Raw genomic sequence first — 20,123 nt, forward strand, 5'->3', positions numbered from 1 at the left:
TTCTTTTCCACAGTGTAAATGATTTTGTGCATGTTTCAAGCATTTTGTATTTAGCATCTGTTCCATGCTGCATGGGAGAAAAAAGCTGTATTCTCAGAATCATATGGCATTATGAAACGTGCATTTAAGGCTTTGAAGGAAATTTTTGCATTATAGTTACACTTGGCAGAGACCTTTTGAGAGTTTTTGCTTCAGTGTGATAGGTACAATAGAGTAAATAGGTATTGTTGGTAGAAATCATCACTATCATATGAAGGTTAACTTATATTAATAGTGCACAGCCAGCCACAACGAAAAGGCCAGAGAACTTGCTTGAGAATTAAAGGAAACTTATGCTTCTACTGTGGTCTTTATGTCAGTGAGGAAAAGGACTAACTGGTCAAAAAGCTGTACATCTCAAAGGAGACAGAATGGGAGAGTTGAGGTCAGTTGACTGCTGTGGATGGGCCAGAGAGAGAATTCTGAGGGAGTTGTCTTACAAGTCCTGCGCTAAATCCACTTCCACTTTGTCTGTTTTCAGTCATTCTTAGTGCACAGAGCAGTGTAATTCTTGTTTCATTTCCTCTACATCTCTAGGTTTGTACCCCTTTCAGAAAAAATCTAAATTTCAAATACTTTTCTAATCTTACTCCTTTATGCCTTTTTCCTCTTGGGCTGTCATGTTGCTTTCATACATTTGTATGGTTAGAGTCCAAGCTCTACCTAATCTACCTCTGACAGGGATTTAAAATCGTAGAGAAAAGAAAATTCACATTGTGAGTCCTATGCACAGTATGCTTGCAAGCATATAAAATGTATCTCATACATCCATTCACAAATAACACAAGTTTAATACAAAACAAAACAAAAAACCTTAAATGAAGACATATTTGGGAATGATGATGATGACCTTTAGTTAAATTTAGAGAAAGCATTGCACTGTTGTACTTGAACTGATTATAGAGCTGTATACTACATCATCTTGTATCATCACATCATTTTTGTGTACCTTCAAGCTAGAATATGCAAGTCATGTCCTTTTTTCCTACTTTAAATTCTAGACTCTGTATAAGACACAAGTTCGAGAACTTAAAGAAGAATGTGAAGAAAAGACGAAACTTTGTAAAGAAATACAGCAAAAGATACAAGAGTTACAGGATGAGAGGTAGATTTTACTAGTGCTATTAATACATAGAATAGGATGGCTTTTTATTGCTTTTGTTCAGGTTTTTTTTGTTTGTTTGTTTTTTAAGCAACTTTCTATTTTTTGAGTTAATAGTATGTACCAATAATTTGCAGAGATTCCTTGGCGGCTCAGCTAGAGATTACTTTGACAAAAGCAGATTCAGAACAACTTGCACGTTCCATTGCTGAAGAACAGTATTCTGATTTGGAAAAAGAGAAGATTATGAAAGAACTGGAGATCAAAGAGATGATGGCTCGGCATAAACAGGAACTTACTGAGAAAGATGCCACCATAGCTTCTGTGAGTAATATGCATCCTAATTTTGTTAAAGGTTTATGTGGGCATTAGTTTCATTTGCAGTTGGATTTATCCAACGCTGTTTAGCATACTTAAAGGTAAAACTGATATTTAAAAATACATCTTTTTTATGAATTAACTGAAATAAAAATCTCATACCCTGTTTCTTCCATGAATCTCTCTGATCATTGTCTTCTGTGCTCCTACCTCTCTATAACTAGTCCTCTTATGTTGTCCCGTTTTTGCTCTCAGGCATTTCCTTCTGTACTGTAATGCTTTCATATGTCAAATGTTTTTAGTTGCATAGTCACATGTACTTTTTGTTTGCAGTTGGAGGAAGCAAATAGAACACTAACTAGCGATGTGGCTAATCTGGCTAATGAGAAAGAAGAACTGAACAATAAACTGAAGGAAGTACAAGAACGTATGTATTCCTTGAATCAAATACAGTTTAGTATGAAAACAGTATCATTTTTAATAGTACTGTTTCTTTTGTAATGAACTTTCATTGATTTTTTTTTACAGAAATTACAAAGCTAAAAGAAGAAGAAGCAAATATAGGAAATATTAAAGCACAGTTTGAGAAACAGTTATTGAATGAAAGAACATTGAAAACCCAGGTAAGCAAATGTATGTAAATGAATGAAGAGATAATGTTCGTGAAACAAATAATTTTTAGTAGAAAACTTACTGTTTATACTACGTTTTTTTTTTACACTGAATCAAAATATGTTGAATTGATCTTATTTTGCCTGTACTAAGCAGACTTACTGTGTGGTGAAACTTCAACCTCATGTTTCATCATAGAGGAATTCCTAATCATTCTAATCCTAATTCCTGGTGGATGCAGTCCACCAGCATAAGTCTAGATTTCAGTCAAATTCATATGGTTTTCCTCTTGATTTATATTCCTCTGTAATTTCTACAAAATGTGAAATTTTTGATGTCAATCTCAATTGTTTTTTAGAGTTAGTGACATTTTAATCCAAAGATGTATTTTGGGGCTAGCTAACGGAAACTGAAGAGAATATTTAAATGAGTAGAAGTCTTCTGAACGAATATTTGCTTAAAGTGAAAATGGAATCGTGACCTTCTTTACAATTTTGAGCAATGCAATGAATTAAAACAACTTTGTACTACCAGATATGCAGTGTTTACTATTAGGTTACAAGTGACTGGTCATGGGTAGGAGAGAAGACTGTTTCTTCACAGCATAGTAGTATGTACTTATTGATGTGTTTTTTTCTTCTTTTTCTTCCATGGGAAGGCTGTGAATAAATTGGCTGAGATCATGAATCGGAAGGGTCCAGTCAAACGTGGAGCTGACACTGATGTACGGCGGAAGGAAAAGGAAAATAGGAAACTGCATATGGAACTGAAATCTGAACGAGAGAAGTTAACGCAGATGATGATCAAATATCAGAAAGAAATCAATGAAATGCAGGCAGTAAGATTCTCTTTGCAAATATAAACATTGATAGCATTTTCTTTAATATGTATTGAATTGATTCAGGTTTTTAAAGTAGCGTGTAAAGTGTCTATTCCTGAATTTCCATGTCCGAAAGAAACATGCAGTATATATTACCGAGACTGGCTGCAAAGTCTCCATAATTTTCTACTTGCATTTTCTCTGAGTAACTGAATATAATGACAATAGGAAATCTTTTCATTTATCCTTACAGCAAATAGCAGAAGAGAGTCAGATACGCATTGAACTCCAGATGACTCTGGACAGCAAAGATAGCGACATTGAACAGCTTCGTTCACAGCTACAGTCATTGCACATTGGTCTAGATAACAGTAGCATAGGCAGTGGACCTGGAGATACTGAGACAGATGATGGATTCCCTGGTATGTTATTTTTATTAATATTTCTGCGTTAATTGGTTGTATATCTGTGTTTTACCATGGAAGCTGAAATATTGAAATACTCCTCTGATGTTTCTGGGGCTTTTTATCTTTGTGTTTCTGTCATCTTATCAATGCTTTGATAGTGTTCACTATCCACGTACTAACTACATCTATCTGTAATCATACTTCATTCTTAAATTTATTTGAAAAAATTTCTTGAAAAAAATGTATTGTCTCACATTGGAACTAATTTTTTTTTTCATCTCTATGACAGTAGTTAATTTGCAATTATTTTGCTATGTGATGAAATGTAAAACTAATACTCTCTTCTTAGGGATTCTGTTTTGACTTCTTTTCTACCTTTTTCCTCCTTTGTTCTTTATGTTTAGTCCATATCACTCAATCCCACACTGTGGAATCCATGTCTTTTACCTACCAGCACTCTTCCACCTCTGTCAGTATTGCCACTAAGCCTTCCAGTTCTCGCATGCTTCTTGATTCTGATTCTGATTCTGACTCAGAGGAAGAACCTTTGTCTTGTTCCCACAGCCCTACAGAAGTTGATAGCACAGGTGACATTCCTGAGAACTGCTTGGTGTTGTTTTTACTGTGTTCTTTTCTCAATTTCAAAACTAACACTATTAATACGTTATATATTTAAGCAAACGAAAAAAAATTGGCAGCAAACATTGTAATCAAAGGCATGATAAGTTTTGCATGAAGAAATAATTCACCTGTTTCATCTAAATGTTTTCAGATGCTTGCTGCCATTTACAAAACACCATTTTTATGAAAGCATTGAATAAATCCTTATTCCTTATTGTCTTGTTCAGATAGGTAGCCTCTATGCAGTATCTAAAGTTATCTGCATGATCTTAAGATACTGGATACCAAAAAGTCAAGTATTTGTGTTTCAGTGAAATGTCAAGATATCTCTCCTCACAATCTAAATGTGTTCATTACTTGTTCATAGAAATTCAGTCTTCTGAGTGTTACCTTTCTTTTTTCTTTTTGCCTTAGTTTGAATCTTAAATTTGATTCTTGTATGATAAAGCAAGAAAAAATTGTTTCTTTTTGTTGATCTAGATGCATAAAGAACATAATTAAAGAGCTCTGGTAAAACAGAGCTTTGTTTTATTAATTCTATACTCATTCTACGTGACTACACGAACACTGTCTTGAATAAAACTTGTACTTAGTGTTAATGTCAGAAGCAGAGCTTTTTAATTACATTCAATTTTCTGTATTTTACTTGAGGCTCTTCTAAAGTGTGAATACCTTTCAATCAAAGGCTGATTTTTTTTTCTTTCCTGAATATTGACAATACTTCTTCAAACTAGAGTAAAGCATAAGGCATTTCCTGTATTTTCTTCATTCTCTGTTTTTTTGGTATGAGGCTTCTGGTGAAAGAATTATTGAGTACTTACATATTTTTTCCTTGTTAGCTGCTCTTGTGTTATGTGCATGGTTTTATTTAGTTCTAAAGTAAAAATCATAGCTAAGCTAGGACTGTTCACTAAGATATTTGCAGCAGATTTGAGGTTTGATGATTTTTTTTCCTCCTAGTGCTTACAAACATGTGCTGTGAAAATTTGGGACTATTTTGGCTTTTCTCTGATCTGTTATTATAGAATGGATGCCAGAAATGACAAAGTATAATACGAAACTTCTTTTGTCCACTTTCATGCTATAGTCAGAGAGATTACAGAGAAAAATTGGGAAAAAAAATCTCAAGATTAAGAAATCCAAACATGCTTCCTGCATGTGGGTACCACTGTAGGAAAGCATTTTTGCATCAGCGTTATGCTTGCTACCCCTTGTATCAGGCATAGTTGAGAAGAATAATTTAAAGTGACAGGTATGAGGCAAAATAAATGTTAGAGAGCTGCTTCACGTACACTAAACTGTGTCATCAATAGCAATGGTTACAGAGAAATAAAATTTGAAGACAGAACACATTTCAGTAAATAACCACTCCTCAAGTCTCTCAATGAATATCTAATATTTGTTACACTATATTAAATATAGGCACAGGATTGCAAATGCCATCTGATGAGAAAAAAAATAACATTTGCACTTTGGGGTAATTTTTATGCTCCTTTCATGGATTTGTGTTTGTTTATACTGAAGGCTTCAGAATTTTAGCCTTGGTGTCTGCAGCAGGAGAGGTTAACTGCTAGGGTGGGAAACCAATCATGTTTACAATTTTATTTCTCTTAATGAACCACAGCGGAAAGAAATTCTTGTATAACTTGGAACTATAAGAATAGTGTCAAAGTCTATGAGATACTTACTATGTATTACCAAGCACAAGGAAAGTCTGATCCTGTTGAGATTTTGGTTGCTACTGAAGTGTGTGTGTCAAAAAACAGTTGAGCTATTAATCCTATTGATAAAACTCATTTGACTAATGTGATGGTGAAATATAAAATACCACAAGTGTGTGAAAGCATAGTTGAATTTAGGCAAGGCCTAGGGTTTAGCCCAAAATCACTTATTTTGGATTAGAAAGTCTAGGAGATTTAGGCAGAACTAGAAAAATAGAAAAATGTATAGAGCGAAAAATATGAATAAGAATATAAAACTTGTGAAATTTTACCTGGAATATAGAGGATATATATGTTTACTGATGGTGGTAGTTTGCATTGTTTTGTCTTTTGTGTAAAACTGGACGTCATGTGGTCTGTACTAATATCTTTAGATGTTGTTCTAAGTGGTAAAGCTAGATAGACCTTAAAGTCTTAAAAAAATAAAACAAACCAAAACCAAAAAAAAAAAAACAGCAAAAACTTAAGGGAATGTGTGTGCTAGAATTGCAAGTTTGCTCTTCCTGCCTTCTTCCTCATACCTACTAGTTTTTTGTAATCCCGTTGTTTGTGATTGCTGTATTCAGGAATACACAATTTAATTTATTCCTGAAAATTTACTGTAATAAACTTTGCAAGACATTGTATTTTTAAATAGTTCATGTTCTCATGTTTGCTCTGGTGCTTTATTATTGATCTTCAATGATTACTTTTAAGTGCACAGTAGTCTCAAAAATATTGTTTTGTGAATAATTATGTTCTTTAATATTTCTCTTTTTTCAGAATCAAGATTAGAAGGCTGGTTATCACTACCTGTTCGAAATAACACTAAAAAATTTGGATGGGTTAAAAAGGTAAGAAAAAAACATATATATGTAAATATATATATATATATATATATATAAATATAATTTTTTTATGTGTAAACTGGATTTTACACTCACCACAGATTTTCAGCACTTTCTTTTTTTTTTGATACATATTCTCTCATTACTTAAATGTGTATATATATGTGTATATAAATATGTCTGAGAGTAACAGGGGTTGGACATTTATACAATCAACAATAAGCAATCTGAATAGCATCATGTATCTGGAACTTAACATAGTCTGGAAACAGATGCCCTTGAGAAATACTTTATTTAGGAGATAAAAACTAGTGGCTGCACATCTACTATGTGCAGCCCTCACTTGGTAACTGCTTTTCAGTAGCCTCTTCGGTGGGTCTTTACCCAAAGAATAGCCTGCACAGTTTTATACTAGTTCACTTACTGCTCAATCATAGTGTTCATTCTGGACAAAATTCTAGAAATTTGAGGTCATATAGATAACAAGCTGTTTTATGAAAACTGCTAGCAGTACTGATAATCTTTGTGAGCATGATGCCTATTAGTTGTGAACTGCACATGTAAAACAGGCATTGTAAGATGGCAACTATTCTGTCAGTCCAAGTGAAGATTAAGTCTGTAAAATAGAATGTAATGTTACTCTCTCCTCGACTTTCATTCTTATCTCCTCATATAAACTTAAATCTGTTTAAATACCAATTAATCTGATAACATAAACTGATGCAGCAAGTAATAAAAATCTTGTCTGTAGTGCAGTGAATTTATTGGCAAATCATGGACTCACATTGTCCTTTTAGATTGTTTAACAAAACGATAGAGATTGCTTTGACATCTGTGATAATTGCTCTGATATCTTCGATGTGATGAGTTGGAGTAAAATGTGTATTGTATGCTTTTCTGCCTCCGAACAGTATGTAATTGTAAGCAGTAAGAAGATCCTGTTCTATGACAGCGAACAAGATAAAGAACAATCTAATCCCTATATGGTATTAGATATAGAGTAAGTATTCTGTAAGATTGCTTCCTCTGATTTGCAGGTGGACTTTGTCAGAAAGGCTTTGACCAAGGGCCTTTGAGAAAGATCCAGTCTTAGACCACAATGTCAAATGGGACATACTTTTGCAATAAGCTCTGTTGACGTTTGTTAACCCACACAGACCACTGAACTGACCTGACTGAACTGCTTCCACTAGCTGAGCTAGGCTTACCTCACATACTGTAGCAAGAAATGTTAAGAAATCTGTAGCTGAGGGACTGTAATTTTCAATGTTTGTACATTTTCATTTACAGCATGCGCTTATAAGCAGGTGGCGTAGTTAATTTATTTCCTTAACAAATACAGACTGTGGCTATTCGGAGGTTGGAGCGTGGGCAGAGGATTGTGTTAGAAAGCTACCAGCAATCACTAAAGTCACATGATGTCAGTTTTTCAGTGTTGTCATTTGTTTTGTAAGTATAGCTGGATACTTGTGACTTGTTTTTATTTAGGGTTTGGAAACTTATGTGCAGGATTCTAAGATAGGCCTATCATTTTGGAAACATTAATTTTTTTATTTATTGAAATAATTTCCTATAGCAAACTATTCCACGTCCGGCCAGTCACTCAGACTGATGTATACAGAGCAGATGCCAAGGAAATTCCAAGGATATTCCAGGTACTTAATAATAAATAAATGTCTCTAACGTAATAAACGTGGTATATCACATTGTCAAAAATATTTTCATAACTTTGTCTAATGAAGTATTTACTACAAAATTGTTGAAAAAATCCATTCTGGTGTAATTCCTCAGTCTTTCTAATTAGATAATTACTCTGAATATATGTTTGTCATATAGGAGTACTGAGGTTATTTTGCCTTGATTCTAGATTCTATATGCTAATGAAGGAGAGAGCAAAAAGGAACAGGAATTTCCTGTGGAGCCTATGGGAGAGAAGTCAAATTACATTTGTCACAAAGGACATGAGTTTATACCTACTCTTTATCACTTTCCCACCAATTGTGAAGCTTGTATGAAGCCTCTGTGGCATATGTTTAAACCTCCTCCTGCTCTAGAATGTCGTCGTTGCCATATCAAGTGTCACAAAGATCACATGGATAAAAAAGAAGAGATTATAGCACCTTGCAAAGGTAATTAGCAAGTATTTGATTGTGTGTACAGTCAAGGAATGACAAAACATTCTAATGTTAGTAATGGTCTAACACCAACTTAAACAGGGAGGTTTTTCTTTTATGGGTATGTAGCTGTCAAACTTCCTAAAGGTGTCTACAAGAGGATCGTCTCCCTGCTGTGAGTGAATGGCATGTAGCTAATTAGGTACATACCTGCTGTGTTGTCAGCTTCATGCAGCAAAGCCTAGTGGTTGATAGACTGCTCACACTGTTGTGTGTTGTGCAGCATTGCTGTGACATGATAATGTTAGTGGGGGTTAGGAAATGGATGATATTCAGTGAAGTTGCTCCTTGTGACTTAGGTTGTGGTTTCTGGTGATCAGGCATGCCTTTGTGTTACCTTTTCTTGTTTTTTAACATATGCGTCTTCCATAGTACTAAACTGTTATCCTGTAAACAAACATAAGGAGGCATAAGGAAACTTTAAGTTTGGCAAAATCTGCCTCACTTTGCTTTTGATTTCTCTGCAGATTTCTCTTGCTGATTACGAGAGTATGGTAATCTGACCACTAATTTTTGATGTGGGTATATGTTTAGAGAAATAACGATATTATTTTTTATTTGAAAAACTATTATTACAGTGTATTATGATATTTCAACGGCAAAGAATCTACTACTGTTAGCTAATTCTACGGAAGAACAGCAAAAATGGGTGAGCCGACTGGTGAAAAAAATACCCAAGAAGCCTCCAGCACCAGACCCCTTTGCTCGATCTTCTCCCAGAACTTCCATGAAGGTACAGCCAAACCAGTCCATCAGACGACCAAGTCGACAGCTTCCTCCAAACAAACCAAGGTGACACAAGAGCTGCTATTTAATTTATTATTTTAAACATTCTACTACAATTAATGTGATACATGTCTATATGGGCAACTGACCACAAATGTTGTTGACTACTGATGTGTGATCTAATATGTCATATTCTATAAACCTTATTTAAGTTAAAAGAAAACAAATTACGATAGTTAACCTAATGCATTGATAATGTATTTAACTAGGCAGAGTCAGTGACAGGGTTGTGAAGATTTTGAGGGGAAAAAACAAAGGTTTAGTGACTTTCAACACGGCCACTGCTGGACGTGATTTGAAGTTGCAATATGAAATTAGGTACTTGTGGTTCTAATGAACCTAGGAGAAAACTGGGTGCCTTCAAAAAGCAATCCAGAAGGTATTCCACATACCTAAATAAAGACTGCACATCTTTTTCTTTCATACTGTGTGGTTTTGAGGAATGTGTTGAATTCCTGCCCCATTCTGAGGTTAGAACCATGACTGAGGATTTGTGTGTTCGAGTGTGATTCATCTGACCAAATGTATATAACTATGTCTAACTCTGCTTACAGTTGATATATAGGAAGAGTTGGTTTTAGGATTGAATTCACAACATCCTAATGAAGAAACGGAGCATAAAGCACTCTTGGACATCCACAGCAAAATAGTTCAGATGAATCTCACTTTTGCATCTCTGCCCATGCAGGTTCCACAGTGTGATGCCATTTTCTGCAGTGGTAGGCATCTGTGTGAGCATCACTCATGCTTTTGGAAAGAGCTGGTAGATGGGAAGTGGTGGTCACCGTTTGGACAAGTAGTTGAGGCACTTGCCAAAGGGAGGGATTGGTTTCAATTCCTTATTTAGCCTACAAGTACTCATGCGTATGTCTCATGTTTCCTAAAAGAGTAGTCTTATCATCAAGTTCCTCTAATTTGGGAAAGAAATATGCATATAAAACCCAGTAATCTACTCTTGGATCAGTTTTAAAGAGCAAAATTCTATGTTGCAACCATAGAAGTGATAACATTCTGCAGATTGCAGTTAAGTGATAGCACAGTACAGAATTTCTGGATTTTTTCAGTTTGCTTTTTTTTCATCGTCTAGAGTACTGCACAGTTAGTTAAGAAGGAACAGTTAGGGTTATAAAGCTAATACTTAAACATAATAGTCCCTGGTTGTTGACAGCCCGTGAAAGGTTTGGTCTGTCTGACTTGCTTTGTTTGTTGCAGTATTCCAGCAGCAATGGACAATTCAGCAAAGGTTTAAAATTGTTCCTTCAAGAAGCAATTTGGGAGGGGCTAGATAGTGTTGGTTTCCTTGTCCCTGTGACCAGACTGCCACCAGTATCTAAGCTGGCTGGTTGAAAACTGGGTTGGAAGTGTCACCAGATTTACAGTGGGGAATGCAGCGCAAGCATGCTCGGTGTTGTGATGCTGTTGCAATCGCGAAATAGCCTTATGGTAGGAAGAGTTAGATAGTAATAAAAAAAAATGTATTTTAATATGGGGAAATACATAGTGAAAAGACTCAAAATAACTTCTCTTCCCTCCTAATTTCCATACAAACTAATTTTTGATGATTTATTTTCCATCCTTTAAAAGAAGGTCTGACCTAGTAATTTGAATTTTAAATGATTAGATTTTTTAATTATAACCATGGAGGTGAAAAGTTTAATTCCACATTTTGGAGATTAATTATTGAAGGGATTCTTTGTGCAAAATCAATGCAAATATCAACAATTGGATTGGAGCAAGGAAACATTATTTGTGACAACCTGGGGGACAAGTAAAAAGCTTTTCTTCTGCATTTTTACATTCTAATTCATCAGCATTATTCTGTTTCTTATGTTGACCTATAAAGGGTATATTTTATACTCTGATTCTTTTTCCACAGCTATGCTTGTGTTCTCAGAAAGAAAATTTTCTTGTTGTAACACCCTTCTTTCAATCTTCATGATGTTTCTTTACAGAATGCTTTCAGAACTGTATCTAGCTTGCCCTTCTTTCTATTTTGGTTCTCATCCACTCCAAATCAGTCATTAATGTTTTTTGCCTAACAGTATGTTTTTCTATCTGTATGTTTAGTAATGGTAGGAAAAGAAGGAGGATGAATATTTTTTTGTGTAAGCAGTTTTATGCTTGCAGTTAAACTTTCCAAGTTAACTTTTGAAATGTACCTGTCAGCTCAGGAGTTACAGATGGAAAAGTGGAGTTCTGTGAGGTCATCTCACCTTAATGCAGGTCTGTCAAAGTTCTGTGGAAATCTGTATGGATGTATTCAATTAGAAACCACACACTTAAAAATCACTGTTACTGCTATAGCCAGTTAATATCTGACTGGTGCTTTCATGAGGTTTTTGTGCAAGCACTTACCGTGTGGAATAGTTAATTTTCTGTTACAAACTTCACTGAGAATGAAGATCCAGTTGCCAGCTAAATGTGGGAGCTGAGTGGCTGGCGACAAGCTGGAGATGAGCCAGCAGCATGCCCTGGCAGCGAGGCAGGCTCTGGGACTGCACTAAAGGAGTTCAGCCAGGAGACTGAGGGAGGAGATATCACTCATTATTCTACGGCGAGATACTGCGTCCAGTTTAGAGCCCCCAGATTCAAGAAAGACTTTGACCAACTGGGGAAAATCAAGCAGAGGCCATTGGGCCTCTTCCCTATGAGGACAGTCAGCAGGGAGAAGGGTTGGTGGGGCTGGGCAGGCTCCATCCTTGGAAGCTTTCAAGAACCGGCTGGAAGGAGTCCTGCACAGCCTGAGCTGGCCCTACCTCGCAGCTGGCCCTGCTTTGAGCAGGAGGTCGGCCGAGAGACCGCCTGAAGTCCCATGCAACCCATATGGTCCTATAAATGCCGTCTGTGCTAGGAATTTTGTCACACAGACCGTATAGTTTCTGCATTCAACTAGACTGTGCCAAAAGGATCATTCCAAATTAGAAAAAACAACTTTAATATATTTTAATACCTAATGATTTCTGTGTTTTAGGAATTATGATAACCACAGTTCGTATAATAGATTAATATTGAGCCTTTTTAGGGATGTATCATTTAAGTGTAAAAACTTTAAGAGCTGAAATCCCAATAAAAACTGAAACCTGCTTTGTTTAAAGCATGCAATTAACTATATTAAACATTGTAACACGTTTTAGTTAAAATATCCTGAAGGCTTTCTTTAGAATAAAGTTTCTATCTCTGCCTCATATGGTTGGCATATAATCCTGATTTCAAATCCACTGAGCTCAGTGGAGAAATGGCTAGACTGGATTTCATTTCTTGTAAGTTGAGAAGTTAGTACTTGAGATGTTTGTCTAAAATCCTTCTATAATAGCAGAAAGATGAATGCCTTTAGACAATGATTCATCCCATCCCAAAACGAATGCCTAAAATAGGTGAAATGACTCATTTGCTGAAAAAGCCTGCCTCTCTCTCCTCCATTCTCTGGTGACCATAGAAGGAGCATCGGCAGTGATGCATAGAGAACACGGTGATACATCCTCTTTTTTTGGCATTGCCTAACGTGAAATAATGAGCTGCAGGACAGCTGTGAAGTATAATCTCACTGTATTTGTTTGTGAATTCAGATGACACTGTTCTATTTGATGTTCTGTTCAACAACCAAATTACTGAGTTTTACTGGAAAAATTTAGTCTTGCATTATTGTCTGGAAAGGGATGGCAGCTGAGCATAAAACTGCACCTGGGTCAACAATAGCTGCAGCAAAACAGCAGCTAATTTTATGAAATGTAAATGGTCTTTCCTACTGAAATTTTTGGGGAAAAATCAGTATGGTAAGTGTTCAGTAGAATTTAATGATTTGTAAGATAAATTTCCTTTGAATACAGCATTCATGGCTTACATGAAAGGTAACTGAATCTTCATATTCCATGGTACACAAAGGAAGGAGCCCACCTATTTTAAGACAGTCTTTTTAGAAAGGTTTAGTGGTAACAAATGGAATTTTGAAGTCTCTTCTATAAGAAGCATGACACACATTAAATATCAAACCCTCCTGTTGCAGATTACTTGATCTGGCATTTAAAGACTGGGATTGGTCATTTGATGATGTTGATGATATTGATGGTGATGATGATGATGACGATGTTTTTGATTTCTGAAGAAGTATAAGGGGTAAATCTAAATAGTGAGGAATGGATTTGTTTGCCTTTGAATACAGCATGCTATGTTGGATTTTGTTTCTTAAAGTAGAGAAAACGCAAGATCTCATTTTAATATTTTTTACTGCAAAAATGAGATTCTGTTCACAGTGTCAAATTTTTAGAGGAGTTGTTTTCATTAAAATGATGGATTTGCCTTTTCACTGTTCTTATTTTTCTAATTTTGGATCTTTGTTCAAAATTCATGTCTGCCTGCCCCCAAAACAAAATACCTGTTGTTGTCAGAGTAGTTGTTCATCCGTAGTGCTAATACTAGCAGTATTAGTAATCTTAGTAGTGCTGCAAATAATTTGCTCTGCAAATAATTTATTTAGGCTAAAAGGGAGGTTTTAAAAGTTGGATATTTACCTGAAATAGAATCGGTGTTTACAAATGCTTTTTTTTCTTAAACTTTTAACGTGAACTCACTTGTCCATGGCTAGCAGACATGAAATCCCAGGAGTTCTGCATTTTGCTTTTTCTACCTGTGTTGTGAAGTGAATTTGACTTGGCTTCTCTTTGCAGTGCTGTGCTTTTTGGGTACCTAACAATGCATTTGAAAATTATGTAAACAAGCAGGCTTTGCAGCTTCTGTGACACGGTTTCCTTGACTGCTTTAGAAAAGATACAGCTGTTTTGTTGATCTAATTTGCCCCATGGCTTACTCAAATATGCAATGTGAATGTACTGGAAAGAGTGAATGAAATTATTTTGTAGTTCTCAATGTTTTAGTCATTTTACATGTTGATGAAATATTGCGTTTACACTGCAGAAAAAACTAAATATTAAACTGACCTCTTAAGAATTTTTCTAAATACTCCGTAGGTGTGTCTCAGCTTTATAAAAGAATGGGCAATGACAGCACCACAAGGGCTATGCCTCAGCTATGTACTCAGTTGAGATACCAGCTCGTTACATTAATTAAATATAATGCATTTTTATGTATAAAAAGCCTTTAAATTACTAATCTTTTATTACTGACTATTGTACTTTACCCTCATATATTACAAGCGGGTTTTATTGATTTGGGATCATAATGCGTAAGGATGCACTATACTTAAGTAACTTGATGCTGTTGAATGCAGAGGAATGACTTCTCCCAAGTATGCTGATGAGCCCATCTTAAATGAAGATTTTGAGGAAGTGTGTTCTTGTCAGATTTTCATTCACTGCCTTTACTGACCAAACTTCCTGCTTCTTTTTCAGCTAACTGCTTTCCGTGAATGCAGACACAATTCAAGGTGATAATTTTCTTCCCGTTACAGCAAGACTGAAACATATCCCAAAATATATTAAAAATATATATTTTCCTGAGAGATTGTGCTATATATATCAGAGGTTTACATTTTTGCTGCAATATAAATTACTAATCTCTGAGGGTTTTCCTGTATTCCCCTGAGTGACTGATCAAATGAGGAATGGCTGGTAAATAGTAAAAGGATATGTTAGGTAGGTAACCTTTTAAACTCTGTTCCACAAAAGCTTTCTCGGCAAGACACACACACTACATTTCATAAAAGGATTGAGAGGAATGAATATTTAAACTGAAGAAACTGACTTTTCAGCTTTCGTAAAGATGCCACCAGCACGTCTGCAAGAAGAACAGGAGGAAGATCAATCACAGTGATATAGACTGCATCTGTAAGAAGTGACCATTATACTGTGTATATATATTGTACTGTAATACTGCAAGAGGGTTTTAAAAATCTTTCCACTTTATTTTTTTATGCTTATTAATCAGATACCGTTACTTATTGCAGTTGCAACTATGCACTTGTATAAAGCCATAATGTTGAAGTTTATATCATTCATACACGTCTATCAGAAGCTGCGTGTCAATGTTAAGCAGCTAGTTTAACTTTGAAGTATATACTAGTTTCAGCTTGTCATCATGGGCAGTCCTGTTTTTGCCTAATTGCCTTAATTTAATTTTTTTCAAGTTTTTTGCCCATTCTCTGTATTTAAGGAAAAGAAGGTTTACCAGCTCTTAGGATGCAATTTTGCTTCGTGGCAGAAAAAATAGTGCACTATTTTTACACCTAGTAAGTATATCAATGTCAATCTATTTTGAATGTATATCGACTGGTTTTGAGGGTGGAGAAGTGTTGGTTACAAAAACAATGTCTGATAACATTGGAATTCCTAGACCATTTGCTTATACATGTAACTGCTCATCCAGCCCTTTTTACAAACCTCAATATTAGTTATCAACTTATATTAACCCTCATTAAGTGCTATGAAAACTTCATTTTGCCTTGTTTTTGCATACTCTCCTAGATGTGTTTTTATTTCTGGAAAAAAAAGAGAATATGTGATTATTTTTTACATTTCACAACACAGTATCCAAGGACTGTCACAAACTTTAAAGAAAAAATAAAACATACTGTAGATGTATTTTAAAATTTTAAATCTGGTTCTCCAGCACATAGCTGTAGGCATAGATAAATATTCCAGTAGTGTGTTTTGAGAACTGATAGCTGGGAATAAAGGGCCTCAGAGGCACTTAATCTGACTTTTTTTTTTTTACTTGGAGTTGTACAAAAATATAATTTATGTGGGCTCATTCATGATGTGTTCATAATTATCCCAGAAAATGCATGTTTTATACAACTACAGTATGCTATGTTAAACATATTGACAGTAAAAAATGTAGTCTCCTATTTGGTCTCTTTATATATATAAATATATATATATATTTAAAATATATATATATATATAAACTATTGTGTGGGAGTGCAGTAATTTAAAATATGATCTAACACTTCAATGAAGGAGGACATTTCACTTTAAAGTTTTGTTTGTTTGTTTTTGTTTTTTTTTAAAGAGTGTTGAAATGTTTGGAAGGATAGGACCATGATTTATTTAACACTATCATGAAAGGTGGACTTGGAAACACTGAAATACTGAAAATGAATAAATATATTTGCATTTTGTAACCTCTACTACAGTTCATCTTAACGGAGCCAGAATGTATTCAGTCTTCTATTTATGCACTCGCAAAGTAAAAAGTTGTTTGTGGGTTCTTAAATCCAAACCTAAAACTTGCATATCATTTCTGTTAGGTATTATAACCCAATGCACAGCTACGGTGTTTTTTCCCCGCTTGTTTTGATTTACAGAAGTACGGTATATTTTTAGGTAATGCAGATTTGCATAGAGTACAACATTAAAAATGTATACAGTAAAACTGTTTCCATTCACTGAATACATAAATATTTTATATATATATAAAAAAAATGTTACATTGTGGGAAGTTCTATCCTTTTCTGAATTGGAGAGTATTATATATATATTTTTAAATAAACTATTTGAGTAAGGTAAAGTAGTTCCTGAACTCGACGAGCTGGTAATTAATTAAAATATTTAAATACATAGGCAACTACTGCGGCAGATATGTGAAAGGCAAAGGCTGCTCAAAAGAAAGCCAAGCAAAGGCTGTGTGTGGAGGAAGGGCAGACTCAGCGGAGCTGGTTTGGCAGGCCATCAGGTACCGGGGCTGGGTCTGGTGCACCTTCTCTGCATGGCTTGCCCTCGTTCACTGTGAATCCCTGGGGCCCTGTTAAGCCTGACATTTTTGGAAATGTGCTGTATTATATTATTTACTAGCCACAGTTTATACATTCTATACTTAGATAAATTAGTTATTAGCTACACATACAGCAGGCTGTATTGAGAAGCTATCACAGAATGATACGGGCTCGTAGGGAACACTGGAGATCCTCCGGCCTCACCTCTCCCTCAAAGCAAGGCCAACTTGGAACAAGTTCCCCAAGAGCTGGTCTATTTGAGTTTTGAGTGCCTCTAGGGATGGAAGTACCATAGCATTTCTCAGTTCTCAACTTCATGCAATTCTGTATCAAAACAAAGGAATGGTGTGGGCCACGCTGAGCTGTAACATGGAGACAATTTGGCCGATGGTATGATGTGAGCAAACCTTGTTTTGTACCCAGGACAGAAAAGGGAAAGCAGCTCCTCTGTCCTTCTCGCTTGTCCTTCTGTTTGAGATGGGGCTTCCATCTGCTGAGCTGTGGACTGCAAAGAACTCTTCAACATTAGTTCCTGGGGATTGTGTTGTTTCCTTTTTGTCAGTAGTAATCATTTAAAATTCTTGAGAGATGGAACATATTACTGGACTAAGGAATAGTTGTTTTAAAGTCACTGAAGTTTAAACACTTTCTTTTGTAACAGGGCTGTTGCAACAGGACATTTTTATGGCCTGGCTGAATCTATCTATAGAAATTCTCTTATTCCAAGTCCTATTGTTTCGCAAGAGTGCACAGATGGCATAGCCAAGCTGCAAATTAACCTTCTGGAAATATCAGGGGTCAGACTGGGAGCCAGAAACTCAAGACATTCATGGGGAAGTTGCTGTTTGGTTCCCATCCAATAGCTCACCAGCACAGAAACTGGACAGGAAGACCCCATCAGAGCAGTGTGTGGCAGCTGTCACAAGAGCCTTCCTGAAAGGAGATTTCCTCTTCTGTCCTAGTTGTGTACTGCACTTCCCTAGTTCCAGGGACTCCTGCCAAAGCTCAGCCCATCACAGCGATGCCGGGTAGAACACCAAGCGTGTGTAGGACAGAAAACTTTGTCATTCTTGCGCTTCTTAGCATGATTGATGCTGTAACCAAAACATGACGTGGAACATAGTTCCACCAAGGATTAGGAAACATGCAAGAAGCTCAAGTATCTTGGCAGTTGGCAACAGTGGCCAAATTTAAAACATCACTGCAGTTTCTCTGCAAGTGTCTGAATCTCTTAGTAGCTCTCTTGGGGATGCTGAACCTTGGACAGACATTCAGTGGCTCTCTTGAGTCACCACGGCCAGCAAAGCTTCTGCTAGAAATAATGTGCTTTGTCTCAGGCAGTTTCAGATGGTTGTTAGGAATTCGAGCATATGTATATATGATCTTGCAATGGCACTATAAACTAATCTAGGGATTATCAATGTCCCATTAGATCATAGGGTTTTGCCTGTTGCTTTGAAGTATCCCTCATGAGAGTGGGAAGTTTTCATTTGGATCTCTGTAAAAGATGTTGGCAGAGCAGTTCTGAAACTAATTCATACTTTTTGTTAAGTTACCTATAAAGTAGACAATGGTGTACTCAGACACACTCGTCTAAAAAATGGGACAAGTCTGCTGAGATGTATGGGAACACTCTCTAAACACATCCAGTCTAGTTCACTCCAGAAATTACTGCAATGAATGTAAAACCATAGCTCCAAAATACTGATGAGAGGAACTAATTTATTAGCACAGGGCTGCTAATTACCAGGTCTTGTTACGAAGATTGGGGTTTTGAATCTTTGCCCCTTGGAAGGCAGGAAGTATTGCTTTAGAAGGGTAGGAATGTCAAGTTACTGTCTAATACTTGCTATTGCAAGTGTGCAGCTAGATTTGATCAATACTGCTCTTGTTCCATTAATCTTACAGAAGCCACAAGATTAAAGTGATCTTTCAAAATGAAAGTTAAAGAACTGCTGTACGAGGGAGCAAAATTACGAAGCCTTAACTGTATGTATTCCTGCATAACTAAAGAACTCTGGAAAGACGCATCTTCCCCCTGAAACGAAAGGGCAGAGAGCAGCAATTTTATGTCCCTGTGGCCCTTTTTTGGTTGCTTGGAGGAGCTACGTAGCAATGCCTCCACAGCCAAGGCAACTGAGTGTGACACTTCAGTCGTATCACCCCCATTTTGAGGTCTAGGCCTTGAACATTTGTTCAGAAACGTGAGCCTACTTGTACGTGTAGTTTTACATCATCATGTCCCAGTGTGTCTCTTAGGTAATCCAGTTGGCTTGTCATTTGTCATCACCCTTTCTAGCTCTCCAGGAATTCTTTCCCCCAGGATGCTGTTGCACCACTTGGTAAGCACAGCCACCAAACAAGGAGTATGTAAGGCCTGTGGGATCACTGCCAATCCTCCTTGTTCCCCTCAGCTTGCCAGCTGCTTGGAACTTAAGCACTAAATTGCCCTGTTAGCAACATATCTCAGTGTGTGCTACTTTTTATTAACAAGTGAATTGGTGGAAACTTTTTTTGGAGTTTTCTGAGATACTTAACACCTTCACTGTTCTGACAGAGCCAGGAAGCCCGCTGTTTGAACGCCCTCACATTCGCTAGGCCCAGCATGGTCTCTGTAACCAGCTGTGTTCCATCTTTGAGACAGGCTCTAGAAGCTAATCTTGGAGCTAGGTGCAGGTTGCAGCTAGGTCTGCAACTTCAAGACTCGTTGATTTGCTGGGTCCCATGGCTTCATGAACCTGTGTGATGTTGTGTGGCGTATTACAGCCTTGATGTATTGGGGGACGACCGAGATTCATACAAACATCAGTAGGATCTGTGTAGCTGCATGTCCACTCTGGAGCGATGGAAGGGCTTGATAAATGCAATATGGGAGCTTCCCTTTGTGCTTCCTGTACCATTCAGAGCTACGGCAGCGCGAGTTTTGTTACTGGGAAGGTGAGCATACACGCAAGTTTAAAAGAAGCATCAGCATCGCTGAGATAAGAAAATATCCTGGAGGTCAGAGAGACCACGAGGACTGCTGGTAAG

General features: G+C 36.5%; 1 protein-coding gene across 3 annotated transcripts in view; it reads left to right on the forward strand.

The window, feature by feature from the left end:
- Window positions 1-16,502, forward strand: part of ROCK2 (Rho associated coiled-coil containing protein kinase 2) — a 103,357-nt gene extending 86,855 nt beyond the window's left edge. For all 3 annotated transcript variants that reach the window (XM_040553491.1, XM_040553494.1, XM_040553492.1), the window contains exons 21-32: window positions 1,041-1,144; window positions 1,279-1,465; window positions 1,793-1,886; window positions 1,988-2,082; window positions 2,730-2,909; window positions 3,145-3,313; window positions 6,403-6,473; window positions 7,379-7,467; window positions 8,044-8,122; window positions 8,335-8,596; window positions 9,220-9,433; window positions 14,773-16,502. In XM_040553491.1, the coding sequence (XP_040409425.1) occupies window positions 1,041-1,144; window positions 1,279-1,465; window positions 1,793-1,886; window positions 1,988-2,082; window positions 2,730-2,909; window positions 3,145-3,313; window positions 6,403-6,473; window positions 7,379-7,467; window positions 8,044-8,122; window positions 8,335-8,596; window positions 9,220-9,433; window positions 14,773-14,776 (1,548 nt within the window). In that variant the 3' untranslated portion in view covers window positions 14,777-16,502. The remainder of the gene's footprint in view (window positions 1-1,040; window positions 1,145-1,278; window positions 1,466-1,792; window positions 1,887-1,987; window positions 2,083-2,729; window positions 2,910-3,144; window positions 3,314-6,402; window positions 6,474-7,378; window positions 7,468-8,043; window positions 8,123-8,334; window positions 8,597-9,219; window positions 9,434-14,772) is intronic.
- Window positions 16,503-20,123: the final 3,621 nt, after the last annotated feature.

The sequence above is a fragment of the Cygnus olor genome, chromosome 3 (genome assembly GCF_009769625.2).
Source record: "Cygnus olor isolate bCygOlo1 chromosome 3, bCygOlo1.pri.v2, whole genome shotgun sequence".
Taxonomy (NCBI): Eukaryota; Metazoa; Chordata; class Aves; order Anseriformes; family Anatidae; genus Cygnus; species Cygnus olor.